Here is a 20710-nt window from a genome sequence, read left to right as displayed (position 1 = left end):
AAATCAGAAACCATACCAAAGGGACTAGATCGCAGTTTTTGGAACCTAAAATCAGACCGGTGTCCCCTTGGATCTCATCAAACCTGCTCGATCTGGTTCCCGAGTAGGACAATGGAACCGGTGGCATATTCGGGTTTTTTTTTTTGGTTGTCGTTAATGTTCAAGATGAAATTGAAAATGTTTTTGATAATCAAGGCATTTTTACAATCAATGAATTATGTATAACATTGTAGGTTTCATAGAGATTTTTCTAATTTGTGGCAAAATTTGGTTGGAATGAGCAACTATTGTTGTGTTTTGATTTTCTCTTGTCATCTTCCTCACGTGCAAACCTAGTCACTCCATCCTCGAAGGGTCTTCCTTTGTGAAATGGGAGATAGATTAGGGTTTTTTTTACAGATTTTTAAGAAATAAAAAAATTAAAATTTAAAAAAAAAACAGTCCAGTTTGGATGATTCGAGTGGGTGGTTCCACACTTGAAGCTGGGAACCAAACCAAAATTCATTGGTTCTAATTTTATAAAACCATATTGGTGCTCCCAGGAACCGTGCAAAATCGACCGATCCGGTCCAATATGGGCGATTCCTTTTGCTCACCTCTAGTGCCCCTTGATCCAACCATGCTAGCAAGTAAATATTCGTGATTCACTATAATAGTTGGTAATTTAAAATAATCAAACAGTTGTTGATACTCCCACAAAGGGTTGATAACTTACTAACACATTATAATGATTTTCAATACTTTCGAAAAATGGTTAATAACTTACTCAAATGTTATATGTTAAATAAGTTATTGATCAAAATCTAATTTACCAACAGGGTTTTGAAATGTATCGACGATTTTAAAGAATTACCACTGCAGAATAACGTTCCATATTTTTAGGGAAAATTTCAATTTGATACCCAAAGTGGGGTTATTTTCTCAAAAAGGGGTCCAAAGTGGACAAAGTGTCAAATAAGGGCCAATGCCGCCTAATCGCTCCTCAAAGCTGAAAATTCCAAAAAGGACCCAAAGTGGACCTATTTTCTCAAATAAGTACCCAGAGTGGACTTTGTTTCAAATAAGGACCGTGGAACCATTGTCTCAATAAGGACCAGCGAATTGGCTAAATCAATCTCAAATAAGGACTGAGCTCTCGGTCGGCCAAATATTCGCCGGCCGTGAGCTGGGTGACATTTTTACTACCGGAGTTTGGGCAATTTTGTCCAAAAAAATATGGGAAAAGATTAACAAATCCTAAAAAACAAACAAAAAAACCCGGTTCTTCTACGTTCTTCCCTGTTCCTCGGTACCCATTCACTACGATGTTTGAGATCCAAATTTTCTGTTCGTGGAGGCGCCAATTGAAAAACACCAAGAAACCCCAAGCGCTTCATCCTTTGTTCGTGGAGACCCATATTCTCTACTCGTTTTTCTCTGTTCGTGAACGGTCGAGGCCCACCTTACGTTCAATCGAGGTCAGTTTTCCCATCTTCTTAGAATTTACTCACGTTAAACCAACAAAATGTAGACAAAGCTCGTGTACAAAGCCCGATTCTCCATCATCTTTTCCCAGTTTTGCCATTTATTTCGTTATGCACTCACGTTTAACCGAGGTCAATTTCGTTCAAATTGGTGCAGCCGATCCTTCGTTCGTCCAATAGAAAGCGATTGTGGCTCGTTGACGCAACATGGCAACAAGGTGTAGGCATGTGGTGGAATATCATACGGATGGCAGCGATGACAGCGATGGTAGGAGAGAGTTTGTTTATGTGTTGTTTTTGTTTGTTTTGACGGATTTATGAGTGAATGTCTCCTTTTGTTCGAATGAATGCATATGAGCTGCGTTTACTGTGTATTTTTAATTGGATATGCTGCCGTCATGGTCCTATGTGCTGGTGGTGGTGGTCCCTTTTTGCAATTTTTAATGCTTTTTTGTTTGTTTTTTTAGTGTATATTTTGTCATTTACGGCCAGAGCACGTAGCATTCCTGAAATCTAAATGTTGGTTTTGAGCTATAGTACATTGATCATACCAATGATAAAATCACTCTGCATAGCAATAAAAGATGTTGTTTTTTGATGATGCTCTTACATTGGAGGCCTAATAAACATAACCATTGGGGTAATTGACCGTACTTGGGATACAATCCATCACCATAGCAGTAGCACTTTTGTGCCCACATGAGTCCGAATGTATATTACCACTTAACTAGCATTGAAAACATTTCCGGTCCATGATGCACAATTGTTTTTGTGACAAACGGTATCCAATAAAAGTATGGTACGTAGTCACCAGTGTGACTAGTTTTCTTTCATTAGTCATAGTGTGGGAAGAAGAAGAAAAGCATCATTGACGCTAGGGACAGGCCTATCATCACAATGCTTGAAACTATAAGAGTGCAGCTCATGGAAAGGATTCATAAGCAAAGGGATGGGATGACCAAGTACACTGGTGTGATCTGTCCTAATATCTAGAAGATATTAGATCTTCAAAAACAGTTTTCAGCATCATGGATTCCCACTTGGAATGAAGAGGATGAATTTGAATTGAGTGGGCCATATGGAGACAAGCGAGTTGTTAATATTAGACATAGATCTTGTAGCTGTAGAAGATGGGACATCAGCGGAATTCCTTGCTGTCATGCTGTGGCGGCTCTTATATACACGAGGGAAGAGCCTGAAAAATGGATTCACACAAGTTTCAGTAAGGAAACATTCATGCAGCTTTATAGTCATGTTGTGCATGTTGTAGATTCTAAGGACACGTGGCCTGTTAGAGAGCCATTACTCCCACCAGATGTGCCCAAGCAAGTTGGCAAAAGAAGAAACAAAGAACAAAATCAGTGAATGAAACAACTGATAAAAATTGAAGACAAGAAAGAAGAAAGTTGTGCAAGAGCCCGTGGGAACAAAGTTGAAGAGACAAAATACCACAATCACTTGTGGAAAATGTGGTGGGTTAGGCCATAACAGGTATCATTGTAAGAACCCACTAGTAACATCAGCAATAGCAGCATCAGCCCCATCAGCTTTTATAGTTGCCTCATGCTCACAGGATGTGGTAGAAAACACTCCCTCAGGTCCAACATCCTAACCTAAGATGATTGAATTTCTTGTGTCAATTTTCAGCAACATTTCAAGCTCAATATCATCTATGGGAAGTGAGAAGATGTAAGTATTCATTTGTGCTTGACTTTGTTATAAAACTATTTTTACTTGTAATTGACTTTGATTTGACTAATGATTTATTTTGTGATTTAACTGTAGGTAAAGAGGAGGATATGAGGACCTCAATATGAAAGTGGTCGAAGACGAGCAACTTTTTTGAGATATGCAAAGCAACAAGACGAACAACTCAAACTCCTTTTGTTTCACTATTAGTTGATATGAATGAATTTGTTTTGGAAGCATCTTAAAGTTAAATTATGTATAGGTAAACTGTGTTGGGATGTTACTCTTTGCCATCATATAATGTGAATCAATTCAGGTTTATCTAATGCTATTTAGTTTGATATGGAATGTCCCAAGACTTCATTGTAGTACAGGCGTACTAACAACAAGTTTAAATGAGCTCATCAGTCCAACAAGAAAATATAGAACAGCAACATCAAAAAAATGACTTGCAAAAAGCAATGAGGACAACAGTCCAGCAACACACCAAGTTAAAATGCCCCGTATTATAGGCCAAAGAAAAAATATAGAACATCAATGGGCTCTGTCAAAGCTTGAGCTCTGTACACGACAAAATACAATAATAGCCGATATAAATGAAACCAAAGATAGCTTGCAGTACCAAAAAGCATCATCATTGAACACTTGAATTGAACTACATTATTTCCATTACAAAAGAGACACCAACATACGAGTTCACAACTTTAATATGTGCGCACAACGCTACAAGAAAGAGAGGACAACAAATGAGTTTACAAAACAACCTCCCACTGATCATATGCAGTGTTCACAACCCATCCTACTACAACCAATCTAAGGCACCCAATGAAAGTTGGAAGACTTGAACAGTGGGCTGATGAATTGATGCGATTCTAGTTCTTCGATTTCATCTCTTTGGTCCAAGCTTTCGCTCATGACCGATAGGATGTTGCACTTGTTAAGTCCACGGTCGGTTTGTCGAGGAAGAGAAGCCTCAAAGCGGGTAACAATTTCCAGGAAAATGTTAACTCTTCTCTTTTGACCATCACTTATTAGTCCCTTGGTCCCCCAACCTCCAATTCTTGTGTCCATATGGTATCTTGCAGTCCCATTTCCCTTATTGCCATTTTTGCTCTTTCTTTTCTTCTCGGATACTGGTATGGAGTCTCGGGAATTGTGTCCACGGTATGGAGTCTCTCACGTTAGCGTTGTTATCAATACATCGTCTTGCATCACATAAGCCCTGAATTCATAAAAATAGAGAACCCCGATGAGTGATGAGAAGTAAAATATTGTGCAACATGCTAACGGAACCATGTGGTAGACAAGCTAAGTCTAGTCATTTACCAAAAATACGGGGCAATTAACCCTCAAGAGTCAAGCACTTTAGAGTTAACGGGACGAAATTTTGGAAAGAAAGCCGCATCAGGGAACTATCTCAGATTAGGACAATGCATTATCACGTAACATACTTGAAACAGATGGAAACCTATAAAAGGAATACTCGAATTGGTTGTGCACAAGAGTTATTCCTCCAAATGCTGCCGAGACTTGGATGAACGTGAATCTCCACCCAACCCTCTGGAGATGGAGCAGGTCTCACCATATTAACAAGAAATCAGCCAATACTTGTTGAATTCTCACCGATCACCACACGATACCTAGAGTTTTGATTTCAACTAGAATATCACGAATCAATTGCAAATCTCGTTTCTCTCAGCAATATCATTACTTGGTAACAACAAGCATTCATAACACTTCCAAGAAAGAATTCACCCTTCTCAAGCTCCAAGAACTAGCAATCTTTGTATTGCTAACGGAAGTCAAATTTACCAGAATACGAGGCAGAAAATCCCTCCCAACCACGCTCTCAAGCATTGAAGATTTTCAACAACAAAAACGCACACCGTTTGATTAAAGCAAGCATCCGCAATGAAATCGACAGCAAAATGTGACTAAAATGCGATCATAGATTACTGGCCGCCGATAATAGCGATCGACGGAAGTGCCTCCTAAAGAGACAACCCTCGCCGCCATGGTCGCCCAAGCGGTGCACTCGAACGGCGACGAACTTGAAGCTTGTGGACAACGAAACCTTGGAAAGAAGAGACGACGGCGAACAATAGACTAATGCTCGCGAGAAGCGATGAGAATCGATCGAGTATTGGCGAGGACCAAAATGGCGATTTGGTTAAGGAGCAGCGTGGGAGAAGAAGAAGAAAACGTAAACATTTAGAGGAATAACCTAAACTTAATCCATTCGGGAATTTTCCTATTTTTTTAGCTAATTACAAATTTGGGACAAAATTGCCCCTTGCCAGAAAATGTCTGCCGGCAAACATTTCACCAGCCGGGAATTGAGGTCCTTATTTGAGATTGATTTAGCCACTTCAGGTACTTATTTGAAACAAAGTCCACTTCGGGTCCTTATTTGAGACAATGGATCCACTTCAGGTCCTTCTTTGAAACAAAGTCCACTCTGGGTACTTATTTGAGAAAATAGGTCCACTTTGGGTCCTTTTTTGGAATTTTCCCCAGTCTCAAATAAGGGATCGAAGTGCCTAATTAGTCTCAAATAAAGGCACGGTCGCCGGCCGTCAAATGCTCACGGCGAGCAACACGTCACATTCCGGCGAGAGCAATTTCGTCTTTACTCTCTCTTTTTTTCTCCTTTCCTTTTCCTTTTCTTCTTCTTTCTTTGCTCTTTTCCCCCCGCCGGCCCCGGCTATGGCCGGCGGAGGTGGCCGGCCTCAAGCGGAGGCCGCCCTCGCCTGGGCTGGGCGGGCGAGGGCGACCCTCACCCACCTAGCCCAGGCGAGGGCAACCTTCGCCCGACGCCGGCGAGGGTCGACCACTGGTTTCCCTCGCCGGCGTCGGGCGACCCTCGCCCGACCTCACACACGTCGGCGGCCCTCGTCCGACGCCGGCGAGGGCACCTCCGCTGAGGCCGGCCACCTCTGCAGCGCCATAGCCGGGCGGCGGAGGGAAAAGAGAAAAAAAGAAGAAGAAGAAAAAGAAGAAAAGGAAAAGGAAACGGAAAAGAGAAAAAAAAAAAAAGAGTAAAAGACGAAATTGCCCTCATCGGAACAGTGACGTGCTTGCCGGCCGGTGAGCATTTGACCGGCCGGTGAACTCAGGCCCTTACTTAAGACTAATTGGGCACTTCGGGCCCCTATTTGAGACTAATTGGGCATTTCAAACTCTTATTTGACACTTTGTTCACTTTGGACCCCTTTTTGAGAAAATGACCTCACTTTGGGTACCAAATTGAAATTTTCCAATATTTTTATGCACGGAGTGCTAGTAATCTGCCTTTCGATGGGAACATTTAGGTGGATCTAAGATCAAGCAAATCGAGTATATGATTATCTTCCGGTTTGCGGAATTGGGGAGGATCGTAGCAGATCAGCCAGTTTCCTAATGTCCTGTAAACTTGGCCTTGGGCTCATTAAGATATCTATATACCCGTGCCTTAGAGTTGGGTTTGCAGCAGTCCAGAAATCGGTCACCCCTTAAAACTCTCTTCCGTATTCTTCAGAGAAGTTGGGGAAGTTGGAGGGTTTTTACTCAGAAAAGGTTTTAAGACAGCAACTCCCACATAGTTGAAATTCAAGAGATACGAAGTTAATTAAGGAATATGTCCCCATGATGGTGTCATTCTCGTTTCCAGATGTTGGACCAACCTTTTCTATCATAAACATGAAATGGTATCTAGGCCCTCTTGCTTTGTCCCAGCCCTCACTTGATTCTATGTGAAAGGCAACTGAACTCGGTAGGGTTTGAATCCTAGAGACAATAATTTGTTGATACTTTGGAGAAAAAGGGTTACATTGTTCCAATTTTTCAGATTTAGTTTCCCAAATTCTTCGCCATGTCAAACCAGGAACCGTCTTTGTCTCGATAAAGTTAGTATAGTAGAGATTCAACTTATGCAGGCCTCCGGATTGCTCCACTGGAAGAATATTTAATAATGTTTAAAGTTAAGTATATATTGGGTTATAAATCACAATACCATACAGAAAAACTTCGAGTGGCATTTAGCAAAAAATGTAACGTATTGAGAAATCTCTTGTAGCGACCCCAACTCAAGTGTAGTATCTATATGATGCAGACTTACTATACAAGAAGAGATTAGCCAATGCAGATGTAGAGTTTTACAGACGAAGGTTTCCAACCACATGAAGGACAAGAAGGCCCTTGTTGCTCATATCTGATCAATCCTACTGGTGTAATATGAAGCGAGTTAGTTCCTTCCTTTGCATGTGCGTCCTCTCTCTCTCTCTCTCTCTCTCTCTCTCTGATGTGGTGAGAACATGAACATCCGTCCAAAGTACAAAATACCCTTTTTTCCCTACGATCATGAAAGGCTGTCTCGAGTACTAAAAGACCTAGTTGTGGGCATAAAGCCATGTGTGGAAGCACATCACAAGGGGTTCGATGTTCATAGCCAACTCTTCTTTCCCCTCCCCCCCCCATTATTCTTGATTTACAAATACAATCATAAACTGTAATTAACAGGAAAAGGAAGGGAAGAAAAATTAATATCTATAGTGAATGTCAGATGAAAGAGTCTCTCTCCAATAATAGGAATTGCAGAAATGTTGATCAAGCTGTGGCTTCACATGGCCCCCATCCACTCCATTGCACATCGCACCCTTCAACCCAAAAAAAAATTATTTCACATATTTAATTGTAACTGCACTAACCCACATGTGTGCATGTGAATCTCAATCCTTTTTTAAAAAACAAAAAAAAAAGAAAAAAAGAAAAAGATGTTTCTTTTGTCACCCACTTTCTCAGAACTAACCTTGGAGAAGAAGGATGTTAGTGGGTGGGCATCACTTTCTCCATTTCTTTCCTCTCTTTCTTTATTTTTTATATGTATTTAGTTATTTTTTCAGCAAAAAGAGAAATTGGAAGCTCACTTTCTTGTTTTCTGCTGCCTTCTACTTGAAGAACAGACCTGAGATTAGCTCAGTTCCTATCGCTCTAGGTGTCATATAGCTGCAAGTTTATGTTGAACTAGCATTGCCGAGGTCAGTGCCTCGCTCCAGCTAATAATAAACACTATACTTACTAGATGCACACTAAATTAATCAATCTGAAAAAACTTGTATTTGTTAGAGTTCACCCCCCCACCCCTACCTTTTAAACCTTGCCATTTAATGTCTCATTTTCTAAATTTTCGTTCCTCATGTGTAATCACATATGTTGCTAGACGGCGTTCGTCTAAAACTAATTAATTAATATTTTAAAAGGAGGCTTAATCACAGTCAGACGCATGAAAAAGACAAAGTGGAAATTATAGAAGTAGGTTTTTCTCCTGTTGTAGGTTTTGCCCGTGTAACATGGATAGATTCCCATCCTTTGCTAGACAACTATAATATGATAATCAAACAAAAGTCACCCTTTTATTTCTATTTATTTTTTGGAGCTAATTTAACTGTAATTTAAAAGGTTGTGGCTCTGATCTGCGCCAATTAAAATAATCTCAGCACAACGTGAGGTCTTCCAATCAGTGACTGAGAGTCTTCTTCTTTTCGGTGGAATTATTGACACTTGAAGATGAGGATCCATTTGCTTTTACTCTGGTTAAAAACTAATTAAAATCAAAGCCCCTCCAATTATTTTAATGGGAATGTTTAGATCTGTGTCCAATGATTCCTGAATGAATCCTTGTCATACTTAGAAGTTACCCTTTGACATTAAACAATAGTAACAAACCTTCAATCATTTGGTCATGCAGCTCCGCTTGGAATTCCCAGTTTACACACATTTTTATGGTGTCTGAAAGGAACATAAGAACAATCTTCTGTTCAATGTTGCAGTCTATGAAGTAGCTTCTTTTGCTTGAGAATGAGAGCACTCAGAAAACGCTATTTTCTATTATTTGCCGTATATTGGAAAGGACACCCAAGACACTAAGCAGTTTTGTTACAAAATTTACACCGATACCTACTCGATACATTCTAAGTAATTCTTGTAAATCCTCCGTACTTTATGTGGATGATCTGCTTTTCATTGGATCAAAGAGATGAATAAGTTTAATGTGAGAAAGTTGACGAATGAAGTATTATTACCACCTAATTACAACAACGAAAAAAGATGCTAACAAAATTCATCTGAAAACCCAAGAGCATATCGGTCACTAATATTGTTTTTCGGTTAAACTCCGCTCTTAGTCCTTTAAAATTTTGGTTGTTTATGTGATTATTTGGTTCTCTAATTTTTATTTTATGCAATCAAGTTCTCTAAGAGCTAACTTAAGTAGCTAATTTATATCTCTTCAATCACTTGGTCTATATTAAGTGAAAATACATTGAATTTCGTCTCAGCAGAAAAAACATGGTAAGTTCGTCTATTTATCTGACATTATTGATATGACAAACACTAGCACTTCCTTTTGATATTTTTATATTGCTATTTTGTCTATTTAACTTGGAAAAACAACCACGAAATGGCAAAAGACAAGGGTAGAACATGGGATTTCTTTATTGCCATTTCAATGAGTTGACTAATTACCATGACAGAAGAAGAAGAAGAAGAAGAAGAAGAAGAAGAAGAAGGTGGTGGTTGAAAAGGACAGAGCATTCAGTGGTAAGAAAAACACATTCTCAACCCTTGTTTAATGTCGGGGTAGCTTCAAATAAGTCCAAAAATCTTCCTCAGTCCATTATTTGCACATGAACAGCCTGTTTGCACAACCCAAGACCTCACGAGCTCCCTCTCTCTCTTTCTCTCTGTATTAAAACTAATCAATCATCATTATCTGTTCCTCACATTCTTGATACCGACATACCAACGCCATATGCTTTAAGCAACGTCTTCTCTTCCGAACTAAGCTTCAAAACACTCGCTGATCACTCCCAGTCCTCCCACTTCCACTTCTCAGTCCTGCTTCACTAGCTACTTCACCAAAACACTAAACCATTATGGTGGAAATTGAATAAGCACTGAAAGATTCGAGAAATTGCAGTGAACAGCAAAAGAGAAGAAAAAAAATGCAGATACAGGCTCGGTTTCTGCCGCTGCTCTTCTTCTTCTGCTGCCGCTGCTGCATTCTCTTCTCTTCTTTGGCTTCTGCCTCCACCGATGAAGCGGCGACCTTGTTGTCGATAAAAGCTGGCCTCATCGATTCGTTAAACAGTCTTCGAGATTGGGAATTGCCCAACAATTCGGTTGGCAACAGTGCAGCTCACTGTAAGTGGACTGGTGTCCACTGCAACTCAAATGGAGCTGTGGAAGGACTTGATCTTTCACGGATGAATATGAGCGGGAACATCTCGGATGACATACAGAGACTGCAGAGTCTTTCACTCCTTAACATTTCTAGCAATAGCTTCTCTTTGTTCCCGGAGTCTGTGACGAATCTTTCGTCACTGAAGATCATTGATGTCAGCCAGAATTTTTTCATCACTAGCTTTCCGGCTGGTTTCGGGAGAATAGCTGGATTGACAATGCTCAATGCCTCGAGCAACAACTTCTCGGGATTGATTCCCGAGGATCTGGGCAATGTGAGCGCATTGCAGATCTTAGACCTCAGAGGGAACTTCTTTCAAGGGTCTATACCGAAGTCTTTCAAAAACCTGCAGAAGCTGAAGTTTCTCGGCCTATCTGGGAACAATCTCACTGGCCAGATTCCAGGAGAGCTCGGCCAACTCACTTCTCTGGAGAGCATAATTCTTGGGTACAACGAATTCACTGGTGGAATCCCAGCTGAGTTCGGAAATCTCACGAATTTAAGGTATCTCGATTTGGCAGTCGGGAATCTTGGTGGTCAGATTCCTGCCGCGTTGGGGCAGCTCAAGCAGCTAGAAACTATGTTCTTGTACAACAACAATTTTGAAGGTAGTATCCCGCCGGCAATAGGAAGCATTGCATTATTGCAATTGCTTGATCTCTCGTTCAACCTGTTATCGGGAGAAGTTCCAGCTGAAGTTGCTCAACTGAAGAACTTAGAGCTCTTGAACCTCATGTGCAACAACTTGTCTGGGCTGGTACCCCCGGGGATAGGTGGGTTGACAAAATTGAAGGTTCTTGAGCTCTGGAACAATTCTCTGTCTGGTCCATTGCCAAGTGATCTTGGCAAGAACTCACCCTTGCAATGGCTGGACATCTCATCCAACTCTTTCTCCGGCGAGATGCCTGCAAACTTGTGCAGCGGAGGGAATCTCACCAAACTCATCCTCTTCAACAATGCCCTCTCGGGTCAGATCCCGGTTAGCCTTTCAAGTTGCGCCTCCCTAGTTCGGGTTCGAATGCAGAATAATCTTCTATCAGGTACAATTCCAGGAGGATTTGGAAAGTTACAGAAGCTTCAAAGGTTGGAGCTGGCAAATAACAGTCTCACAGGTCAAGTACCTAATGACATCGCCTCTTCAACATCGCTTTCTTTCATTGATCTCTCCATGAACAATTTCCAATCTTCCTTACCCTCCACAATTCTCTCCCTCCCCAATCTCCAAAGCTTCATGGCCTCGCGCAATAATTTCGAGGGAGAAATCCCGGACCAGTTCCAAGATTGCCCTTCGCTTTCGGAGCTGGATCTCTCTTCAAACCAGTTATCTGGCACCATCCCATCAAGCATCGCTTCCTGCGAAAGGTTGGTCAAGTTGAACCTGAGGAACAATCGGTTAACTGGAGAGATCCCAAACGCCATTGCCATGATGCCCACTTTGGCTGTTTTAGATCTATCAAACAACTCTTTGACCGGCGGAATACCCAAGAATTTCGGGATGTCGCCCGCCTTGGAAGTGTTGAATGTTTCCTACAACCAGTTAGAAGGTCCTATTCCGGCAAATGGCGTGTTGAGGACCATAAATCCCGAAGATCTTGTGGGAAATGCCGGTCTATGCGGTGGGGTACTCCCTCCTTGCTCAGGAAGTTTGGCATTGACTTCGTTTCGAAGGAGCTCGCACACAAAGCACATCATTGCCGGATGGATTGTCGGTATATCAACAGCTATGGCGATTTTCATAGCTCTTTTCGGCATGAGAACTCTCTATCGAAGGTGGTACTTGTCAAAAGGAAGTTGCTTCGAGGAAAGGCTTGAGGTGGAGAGCGGAGAGTGGCCATGGCGACTAATGGCATTCCAAAGGCTCAGGTTCACGAGCACCGATATCCTAGCTAGCCTTAAGGAATCGAACATCATTGGGGCCGGAGCCACTGGAACAGTTTACAAAGCCGAGATATCGAGGTCTAACACTGTTGTGGCCGTTAAAAAGCTCTGGAGATCGGGAACAGATATTGAAGCAGCAAGCGACGATGATCTAGTGGGGGAAGTGAAACTCCTTGGGAGATTACGGCACCGGAACATAGTACGTTTGCTCGGGTTTCTTCACAACAAGACCAATATGATGATCATGTATGAGTTCATGCAAAATGGAAATCTTGGAGAAGCATTACACGGGAAACAAGCAGGGAATCTACTCGTGGATTGGGTCTCACGGTACAATATAGCGCTTGGCATCGCCCAAGGGCTGGCTTATCTGCACCATGATTGCCATCCCCCGATCATTCATCGAGATATCAAGTCGACCAATATTTTGCTCACTGCGAACCTAGAAGCCAGAATTGCCGATTTTGGGTTGGCAAAAATGATGCTCCGGAAGAACGAAACAGTATCGGTAGTGGCAGGGTCCTATGGATACATTGCGCCTGGTAAGTTGATTATCACTCTCTTAATTTTCCATCGAATTGAACAACTATCAGATCTTGCCAGTGTCCCAGCTAATAATCATATTACCCTAGCAAAAAAGCTACTAATCAATGCTAAAAGGTGATGAGAGTATTACATAAGCTCGTGACCTTTCCTCTAGCTAACAAGGATGCAATGTTTTGATATTCCCTGACAGAGTACGGATACACCATGAAGGTTGACGAAAAGATAGACATATACAGCTTCGGTGTCGTACTTTTGGAGCTCATCACAGGCAAAAGGCCTCTAGATCCCGAGTTCGGAGAATCCATTGACATTGTCGAGTGGATACGGAGGAAAGTCAGGGACAACAGAGCCCTGGAAGAGGCTCTAGACCCCAACGTAGGAAACTGCAAGCATGTGCAGGAAGAGATGCTTTTGGTGCTCAGAGTAGCGGTCCTCTGTACTGCAAAGCTGCCGAGAGATAGGCCCTCCATGAGGGATGTCCTAACGATGCTCGGAGAGGCCAAGCCTCGGAGAAAGAGCAGTAGCAATGGCGCCACAATGTATGACGCTGGCAAAGACAAGCCGGTTTTCAGCACGTCACCTGTAAATGGCCTTCTCTAGGGACTAGAGTTCTGAGTATTTGAGTTCCTTCTGGCTAATAGCTTCTTCAATTCTTCTCTGTATGTAGAATTTCTTAATTGAATGCTTGTAGCTACTGGTTCTGATATCTGTAGAGATCGCCGGTATATGATCTAGGTACCTTTTTTGCAAGTAAAACCTCATTTGCGGTATATGTCCGTGTCCAGAATCATTTCAGCAGTATATTTTTAGAGCTTCAATTTTTCTTCTTATTTTGTTTTATTGGTAACATTCACCCGAAAAGTAAAGGATATGCAGGTTCTGATTGGTATTAGCATTAGAAAAAGAACACATTCTTAAATCTCTGAGGAAAAAACATTGCATGACATATAAATCATGTAGACCAAGTTCATCTGGACATTGATCTTGTTTTGTTCGTCCATATAGTCTATAAACCGTGCAATAACTTTTCTTTTAGGTCAATGCATTGACGACTTCATGGGTTATGAAGGGTATTTTTTGCCGCCTCTTTTGTAACATCAGAGAGTTGTTTTGATCCGTGTTCCACAGGGTCAACAATGACTAGTAAATCGAGTGCCCTAGAAGCCTTAGCAGTTAGTATATATAAGACAGGACGATGAAAACAAGGATAATCGATAGTCCTGTGATTTAAGTTAGCACAAGTATGATGCTCTAACAAGTTAATAGGGTTCTTCTCTTGGTTACTTTACTGATCATTGATTGACTTCGATCTGTTTGAAGGTACAATCTAACTGTTGGAAGAGGGGAGAGAGCATCTTCATTATATAATTAATGCTAGAAACTTCTGCTAAAAATCCAGGTGCATGTTCATCAGTTTTCAACCTGAATACTAGACTACTGGCCTTTTACATGCCAAATCTCATGTCATCCATAATTCCAATTTGATATGAATAATCACAAGGCTACTTTGTTAGTAATTCAAGTGGGCTTGATCAGAAAGACTCTTAATATGAAATCTCATTTCTTCGCAGAGAATATGGAGAAGCAATAAACAAGCCACGAAAAAGGATAGGGTCCATCTCTCTCTCTCTCTCTCTCGAACCGGAAGGAGCACCAACAAGAAAGAAGTTACGGGAAGTATATGTATATACAACATATATAGGACATTCCATGGTTTTGATTTAACCGTACGACGGACAACAACAGTGACAAAAGTTGGGAAAAGGCAGTGTCACATCAACAAATACAGAAAAGGGACACCAAGAGGAGCAACCATGATTTTCAAAATGCTCCATTTGTCCAGTCTTTCATTAATTCAACTGTATGGATATGGGCAAGCTATTCACACGTTCACTCAAAAGTTCGCAACCATGCTCTACAGGGACCTGGATAGCTTCAGAGCTACCCAGCTTTAGGTCAGCACTCATCCTCAACAATGTTTTAAATATCATGATCATACAAAACCATGTACATGATCAAGTCTCGGAAAATTGACTGTATAATTCAGTACCAAGTCCATTAGCCTCAGAAGTCTTCATAATTCGAAGCCTCTTCACAGAATTCAGGAACATCCTGATATAAAAAGTATAATTCCAGAATCAGATAGAAAGGATCGCATGCATAAAGAAAACTTAACCGAGAACATATACATAGACATCAATTTGTCGAGCATTTTTCCCTTGTTCCTGAATCCTTCTGTCACTACATCGCTTAGTTGGTGCTCTTCAAATATCATGCACTAGCCACTTTTATCCTCACAATCCCAAATATCCCAGAAGAAAAGCCATAAAGGTATTAAAATAATGGTTCACTTCTTCTCTTAATCTATGAGGTGATGTGGAAAACAGAAGCTAATCCTGAGGTTGATTTGTCACTACTTTTGCTAGAACTTTGTAGGATCAATCGACATTTATCCACCACGAATCCCTTTCTAGGTGGAAGCAGCTGTTATCACCATCAAATTGGCAACAAAAACCACTGACAGCATCAGAACTACTGGTAAAAATCTAAGATATGCATAATCTGCAGGATAGCAAGTAAATTCCAGGCAAGTACTGTACAAATACTGGAGCCAGGAACATATTTATGGGTTATACAACTCTCATTCTTTTCTTGCATTTATCTGGCAGCAATCAGCCAATCCTCAATAGTGCTTGGCCAAAGTACTAATAATTCAAACCAACTAGTTCTTTCTCAATTGTGCTTTGTAAAAGTACTCATAATGATGTGATAAGGGTAATGATTTAAAGACTACATTTACAGAATTGGCTCCAACAAACCACTTATTTGGTTAGGCCACAACTTTCATGGTCAAAGAACTGTTATTGATACAAATCTTAACACGCTGCGACTTGCAATTTGCCGCAAAAGAGTATAGAAATGCAAGTTGTGCTTATCATTATCCACTTCTTTTACCGTCGACCAATCTGGGCACTTGATGTAATATGCAGAATCTGAGTAAGATGATAAATAATTCCCGACTACTTTTCTTTCCTAGGATTTAGCCCATTGACTCGTATGAAGGCTTAAGCTCCCTTGCATGAGAAACAAAAATTACTCGCACCAACATATGCCGGGGTAGAATGAAAATAAAGATGCGAAACAGAACTTATGCACAGTGCCAACAAAATAAGATTATAGTATCTGCACAAGATAAAAAATCGAGCAGGAATCGAAAAGAAGAATTATTGGTAAGGAATGCTTCACCAATGTGTAATATAGTGAATTGGAAAAGGAACGCATTATTATTTTTCAAGAAATCTTTCTCCAAGTTCAATCAACTTAATTTGTTCATAAAGCACTTCTGGCAATGTTCCTGATGTGGCATGGTCTCAACAAGAGAGATTGAATATATCCACTTGGGCTTCAAAGCTTAAAAATGAAAAATGCCACATGCTTAAATGTGAATTGGTGCAGGACTTGTATAAAGTAACACACAATATAAACAATCAAAAAGAAAGTACCACCATGCTACATACCTCCAAGGAAGATCTCCAATAAGCATCCAATCTCCGTCTTTGTCCTCATAAGTAAGAACGTATCCAGATGAACCATCCAGCAATTTTGAGGCTCTTGTTGCTCCTACTGATCCGTGATGCATCAACCTATTTGATCCTATATATAATCCAAAGACACCACATTTACACGGGTTGCAAACCATATACCAATACCAAGTCCATGTAGTTCTGATCGAGGATCTTCAAGGGTCTATAACCCCAAACTCCAATTGAACTCATTATATTAGCTATTGTTGAGACCCGATCGAGGCACAATGGATCACAGGGAAAGTATTGATACTTCAAAATAGTTTCAATAGGAAGATGACCATAAAAAAATAATCACTTACAATTAGAATTCATAACGTCCTAATGAAAGATCAGCAAGCAACAGAAGAAAAACTTACGTGTTGCGTTGACTTTTGTAGTGGGATAATCAAACATATCCTCCAATGTCTCTGCTAAGCTCTCATAGCATTGATGTGCATTTAGATCTACCTTCCTTCCAATTGCATCCCCATCCATATTGACCTTTACAAAGAGAGAAGTTTTGGGGCACGAAACCTTCATGGAGTTACCGTTTTTGTCGTTCCTGGCATTATTGATCTTCTCTAATGCAGCAAGCTTGCTATCATTTTTCTCAATTATGGGGTCAAACTCTCCAGTTGAAGTAGATTTTGCAGTGTTAACCAAGATGTTTATTCTGTGAGTTTTTATGGGAGGCCATCCCACTACCTGACTGCTCAAGAATTGTGTAACAGCAGGAAATATACATCAATAAGTGTTAGAACTGCGCACAATATCAAACTCCAATAGAACGGTCAACTACATATGCAAGACGAAATCTCTCTAGTGTAAATGAAAAATGCAAAGACCATCCATTCATCAAACTCTCAACATTCATACAAGGCCAAGTAAGGTAACCTATGCGGCGATTTTATGGACTCCACCCTATTGGCAAGGGCGAAAAACTTTTCAGGAAAAACAAGTAGAACAAAAAGGAAAGGAAGCTTGCATGAACCACTCAAACACACTAGTTCAATTGCTGGATCAGATCGCCACTTCAAATATGTTCAAAAAACATTTCATGGTCTCCGATAGTCATCAGCTATTGCAACTAAAATGCAGCGATGAAAACATGACGAAGACCAAGATAAGATGTCCCTGTAGTTATTAAGGCCAGTAATACATCACCATTTTCCCTGGTCAAGAATTTGATTCTCACAAATGAATGAGCTACTTCCTATTGCATTTCTTAGTTTCAATTTTGGGAATTGAAGTAAAGAAAGAAAATTTAATTTAAGAGCTAGTTTAGTCCTCTACTTGGCCACTCTGCGGCAAAGTGAAAGGAACAAAAGAAAAACTAGATCCTAGACAAAATCCCTCATAACTAAGCTCATATTTCACTCTCAGAAGAAGCAGAAGGGAAGATATGCTGATTCTATGAGCAGAGTACTGGTTTTCAAACTCAATACTAGTGGTTCCGGCCTTTCTTCGTCATTTCCTTTCCGAATTTCACAACAAAAATACAGAAGAAGACAAGGAAGGAAAAGAGTGGAAATGTGCTTTCATCTCTCCTCTTTCCTTGCAACTTAAGTTACCCAAAAATAGTTCCCTTTTCTTTTCTTTCCTTGAACATCCCCTGAATGCCCCCCTTTCGTGCCTATCTCACTTGTCTACAGCTCTTATGGGTTATTTCTGCTTTTAATCTCCCAACATGCTCAAGAACCAAGAGCCGTCCAGCCGAAGGGAGCTTGCTTATAGAAAGAAGATAGGCCGGTCAAACAAAAACAACGCGCAACGGGCTCTCCACTCCTAGTCACTAAGTAGTACTATTCTGTCCACCTAGGGACTCTACCAAGAGGGGTTTAAGATATCCTGCTCTGATACCAACTGCCACGGGGAGTACATTCTCAAGAAACCTTCCCGTCAAAAGCAGATCTGGTGTAAGTGCCAGCCCTTTTCCTTTCTTCGGGGCCCCACCATGATAAGCTTTCTTCCCAGGCCAGTGCCTTCTGTGGAAAATATTATACTTCACTTATTCGACTAAGCTTTCCATTACATTAATTTCCATTTTCTGCTATCTCCTTAGTTATCTCTAAAGTTGCCAAAGGAAATGAACAAATATCATACACCCTTTGATCTGGCCTTTCCAGCAACCAAAGCTGTAACTGCTACAGACAAGGCCTAAACAGCTACGATCTTTCATTTTGAGGGTATGTCCAGGGTGCTAAAGAAATATTTCCACGTGGACTGATCTTCCAACTTCTTTAAACCAAGCATAGAGACACGAATGATGAAGTACCAACGGCCCACCACCTGCAACAAAAACTTCTTTCTTTCCCTCACGAGGAGCCTATCGAAATCAGACAAGGAAAACCAATTCCCTATGACAACTGGTGTCCAAGGAGCACTCCACTGATTTCACAAGATCGTGACAGTTGCCCGTCCCACAACAATCGGGCAATTACCGGGACAAGAGACCTGCGAAGTGAGGTCCCTTCGCTAGAACTCTCGAACAGATGAACTCGCTACCTGAACGCAGTATAATCAATCATGATTTTTGACCAACTGGCCTTGAGGTTCGGCTACTCCCTCGCTCATATGACAGAAAATATGCAGGGTTGCCACAAGAAAAACGAAAAAGAAATGCGAAATCACAACCCACCAAGATTCATCTCATCGAAGATCAAATATAACATGCCAAAACCATAACATACAACCATCAGCTCCACGAAACGCACAACAACCGGAAACGATCGACAAGTATACTGCGAGAATCCATACAGACCAAGTCCAAAATTCCAAAACTCCGAGCACTACATGCGTCGAGAGCAGCACGGGAAGTACCTGGAAGCAGTGGGGGCAGCCACGGAATCGGCACCCCTCTTGGTCCCCGCGCCGCCGCCCTCGGCTCGGCTGAGCGTGGACGAACAAGAAGACGACGACGACGCCGGCGGCGGCGGCGGCGGCGAGGCGGAGGAGGAGGAGGAGGAAGCGGGGACGAAAGAAGGCAAGTCCTTGGCGGTCAGGATGACGGGGCCGGCGCGCGGGGGCTTGAGGGGGCGGGAGTCGCCGACCCCGAGGGTCAGGCCGAGGGCCAGCTCGTCCGGGGCCGAGGAGCCCTCCGACGACGAAGCGACGTAGGGCGGCGAGGAGGAGCCGCCGCCCCGCTTCGACGCGGTCAACTCCGCCGGCGACGCCGCCCCGCCCGCGCTCTCTCCCTGCATTCCGTCCGACGGCGAAGGATGGAGAGAGAGAGAGAGAGGCCTGTAGAGAGGTGGAGCAGAAGGTTTTTAGAGAGAGAGAGAGAGAGGAGAGAGAAGTGGATTTGAAGGCAAAGCTATGAGTGAGGAAGAAGGAGAGGAGTACAAGAAGAAGAAGAAGAAGAAGCAGCTGACAGAGAGAGAGAGAGAGAGAGAGAGACGACGGGCGATGAAAACGCACTTGGAGAATTCTTTCCTTCTTTTGCTTTCTTTTTTATTTTTTATTTTTGAATTTCGTCACAATTTTTTTTTTTGTCTGATGAAAAAAAAAGAGGGGTTTCCAAAAGAACAAGAAATCATTTCGTTCCCGATAGCCATTTTCGAATTTGTGAATAAGCCCTCGTTACTATTCTTTTCTTTTTTTGTGTTATGTAAAAATAGCTCTTCCGATAAATTACATAGAAAAATCTCGGGCGATTATATCTTAAAAATAGTTCGATTCTTAAAATTTTTATAGCGAGGTATTGAATGTTACATACGAAAAGTATACAGGAAATTATTTTTTAAATACTATTTTTTCGGAGTAAAGTGATCATTCGATAAGAGAGCGAAAAGGAGAAAAAGAAAGTGATGCGATCATTAATGTTAAGGGAGAGGAGACCGCTAATGCTGTCCCGTCGAAGCAAAATTGCCAAAAAGTTGGGAGCTCTAATGTTGCTCCATCGATTCGTGGTTTTTATGTTAGATGTACGTTTCCACCAAAGTGGGATAAAAATCTCACTTCGAAATGATTTCCCATTCGCATGGTTCGAGTTTCGAATCCCACGAGTCCGATAAGAGAGCTTACTTTAGATTCAATCAAGTCATATGCTGTCGAATAGACTCGATTTAGGAAGACTTATTCGTTAGGTCAAGGTTGCTGCCCCAATGCACGGCAGTCCGATAGCGGGCGACCCAATGTTCCTCCAGGTTCCGTGTGTGGTGTTGCAACCATCCCACGTGATCCGTTTACAATCGAGTACATCCATCATTGAAATTGTTCGAATTGATAAGCAGCGCGACTTACAAAAAGTTATTTCGAACGTATCTATTAATAACTTCTAGGTAAGTATTCGCAAATACGGACCCAAAACGCCACGCGCATAATGATTACGGGCACACCGTCTGGTTTCC

At 41.5% G+C, this 20710-nt stretch overlaps 2 protein-coding genes across 2 annotated transcripts; one reads left to right on the top strand and one right to left on the bottom strand.

The window, feature by feature from the left end:
• The first annotated feature begins 9982 nt into the window (after nucleotides 1–9982).
• On the top strand, nucleotides 9983–13565 carry LOC115694656 (MDIS1-interacting receptor like kinase 1). The gene is made up of 2 exons (XM_030621745.2): nucleotides 9983–12791; nucleotides 12986–13565. Exons 1-2 carry the CDS (start codon nucleotides 10133–10135, stop codon nucleotides 13393–13395), a joined length of 3069 nt encoding a protein of 1022 aa, XP_030477605.2. The 5' UTR covers nucleotides 9983–10132; the 3' UTR covers nucleotides 13396–13565.
• An 898-nt stretch (nucleotides 13566–14463) lies between these two features.
• On the bottom strand, nucleotides 14464–19591 carry LOC115694659 (auxin-responsive protein IAA11). The gene is made up of 4 exons (XM_030621749.2): nucleotides 19182–19591; nucleotides 16739–17070; nucleotides 16314–16449; nucleotides 14464–14907 (listed from the first exon to the last, which is right to left on the bottom strand). Exons 1-4 carry the CDS (start codon nucleotides 19559–19561, stop codon nucleotides 14811–14813), a joined length of 945 nt encoding a protein of 314 aa, XP_030477609.1. The 5' UTR covers nucleotides 19562–19591; the 3' UTR covers nucleotides 14464–14810.
• Between the last annotated feature and the right edge of the window lie 1119 nt (nucleotides 19592–20710).

The sequence above is a fragment of the Syzygium oleosum genome, unplaced genomic scaffold, assembly GCF_021117445.2.
Source record: "Syzygium oleosum isolate NSW1041296 unplaced genomic scaffold, Sole_v2.1 Sole_v2.10, whole genome shotgun sequence".
Lineage (NCBI taxonomy): Eukaryota > Viridiplantae > Streptophyta > Magnoliopsida > Myrtales > Myrtaceae > Syzygium > Syzygium oleosum.
This window is presented reverse-complemented; position numbering and strand designations above follow the sequence as displayed.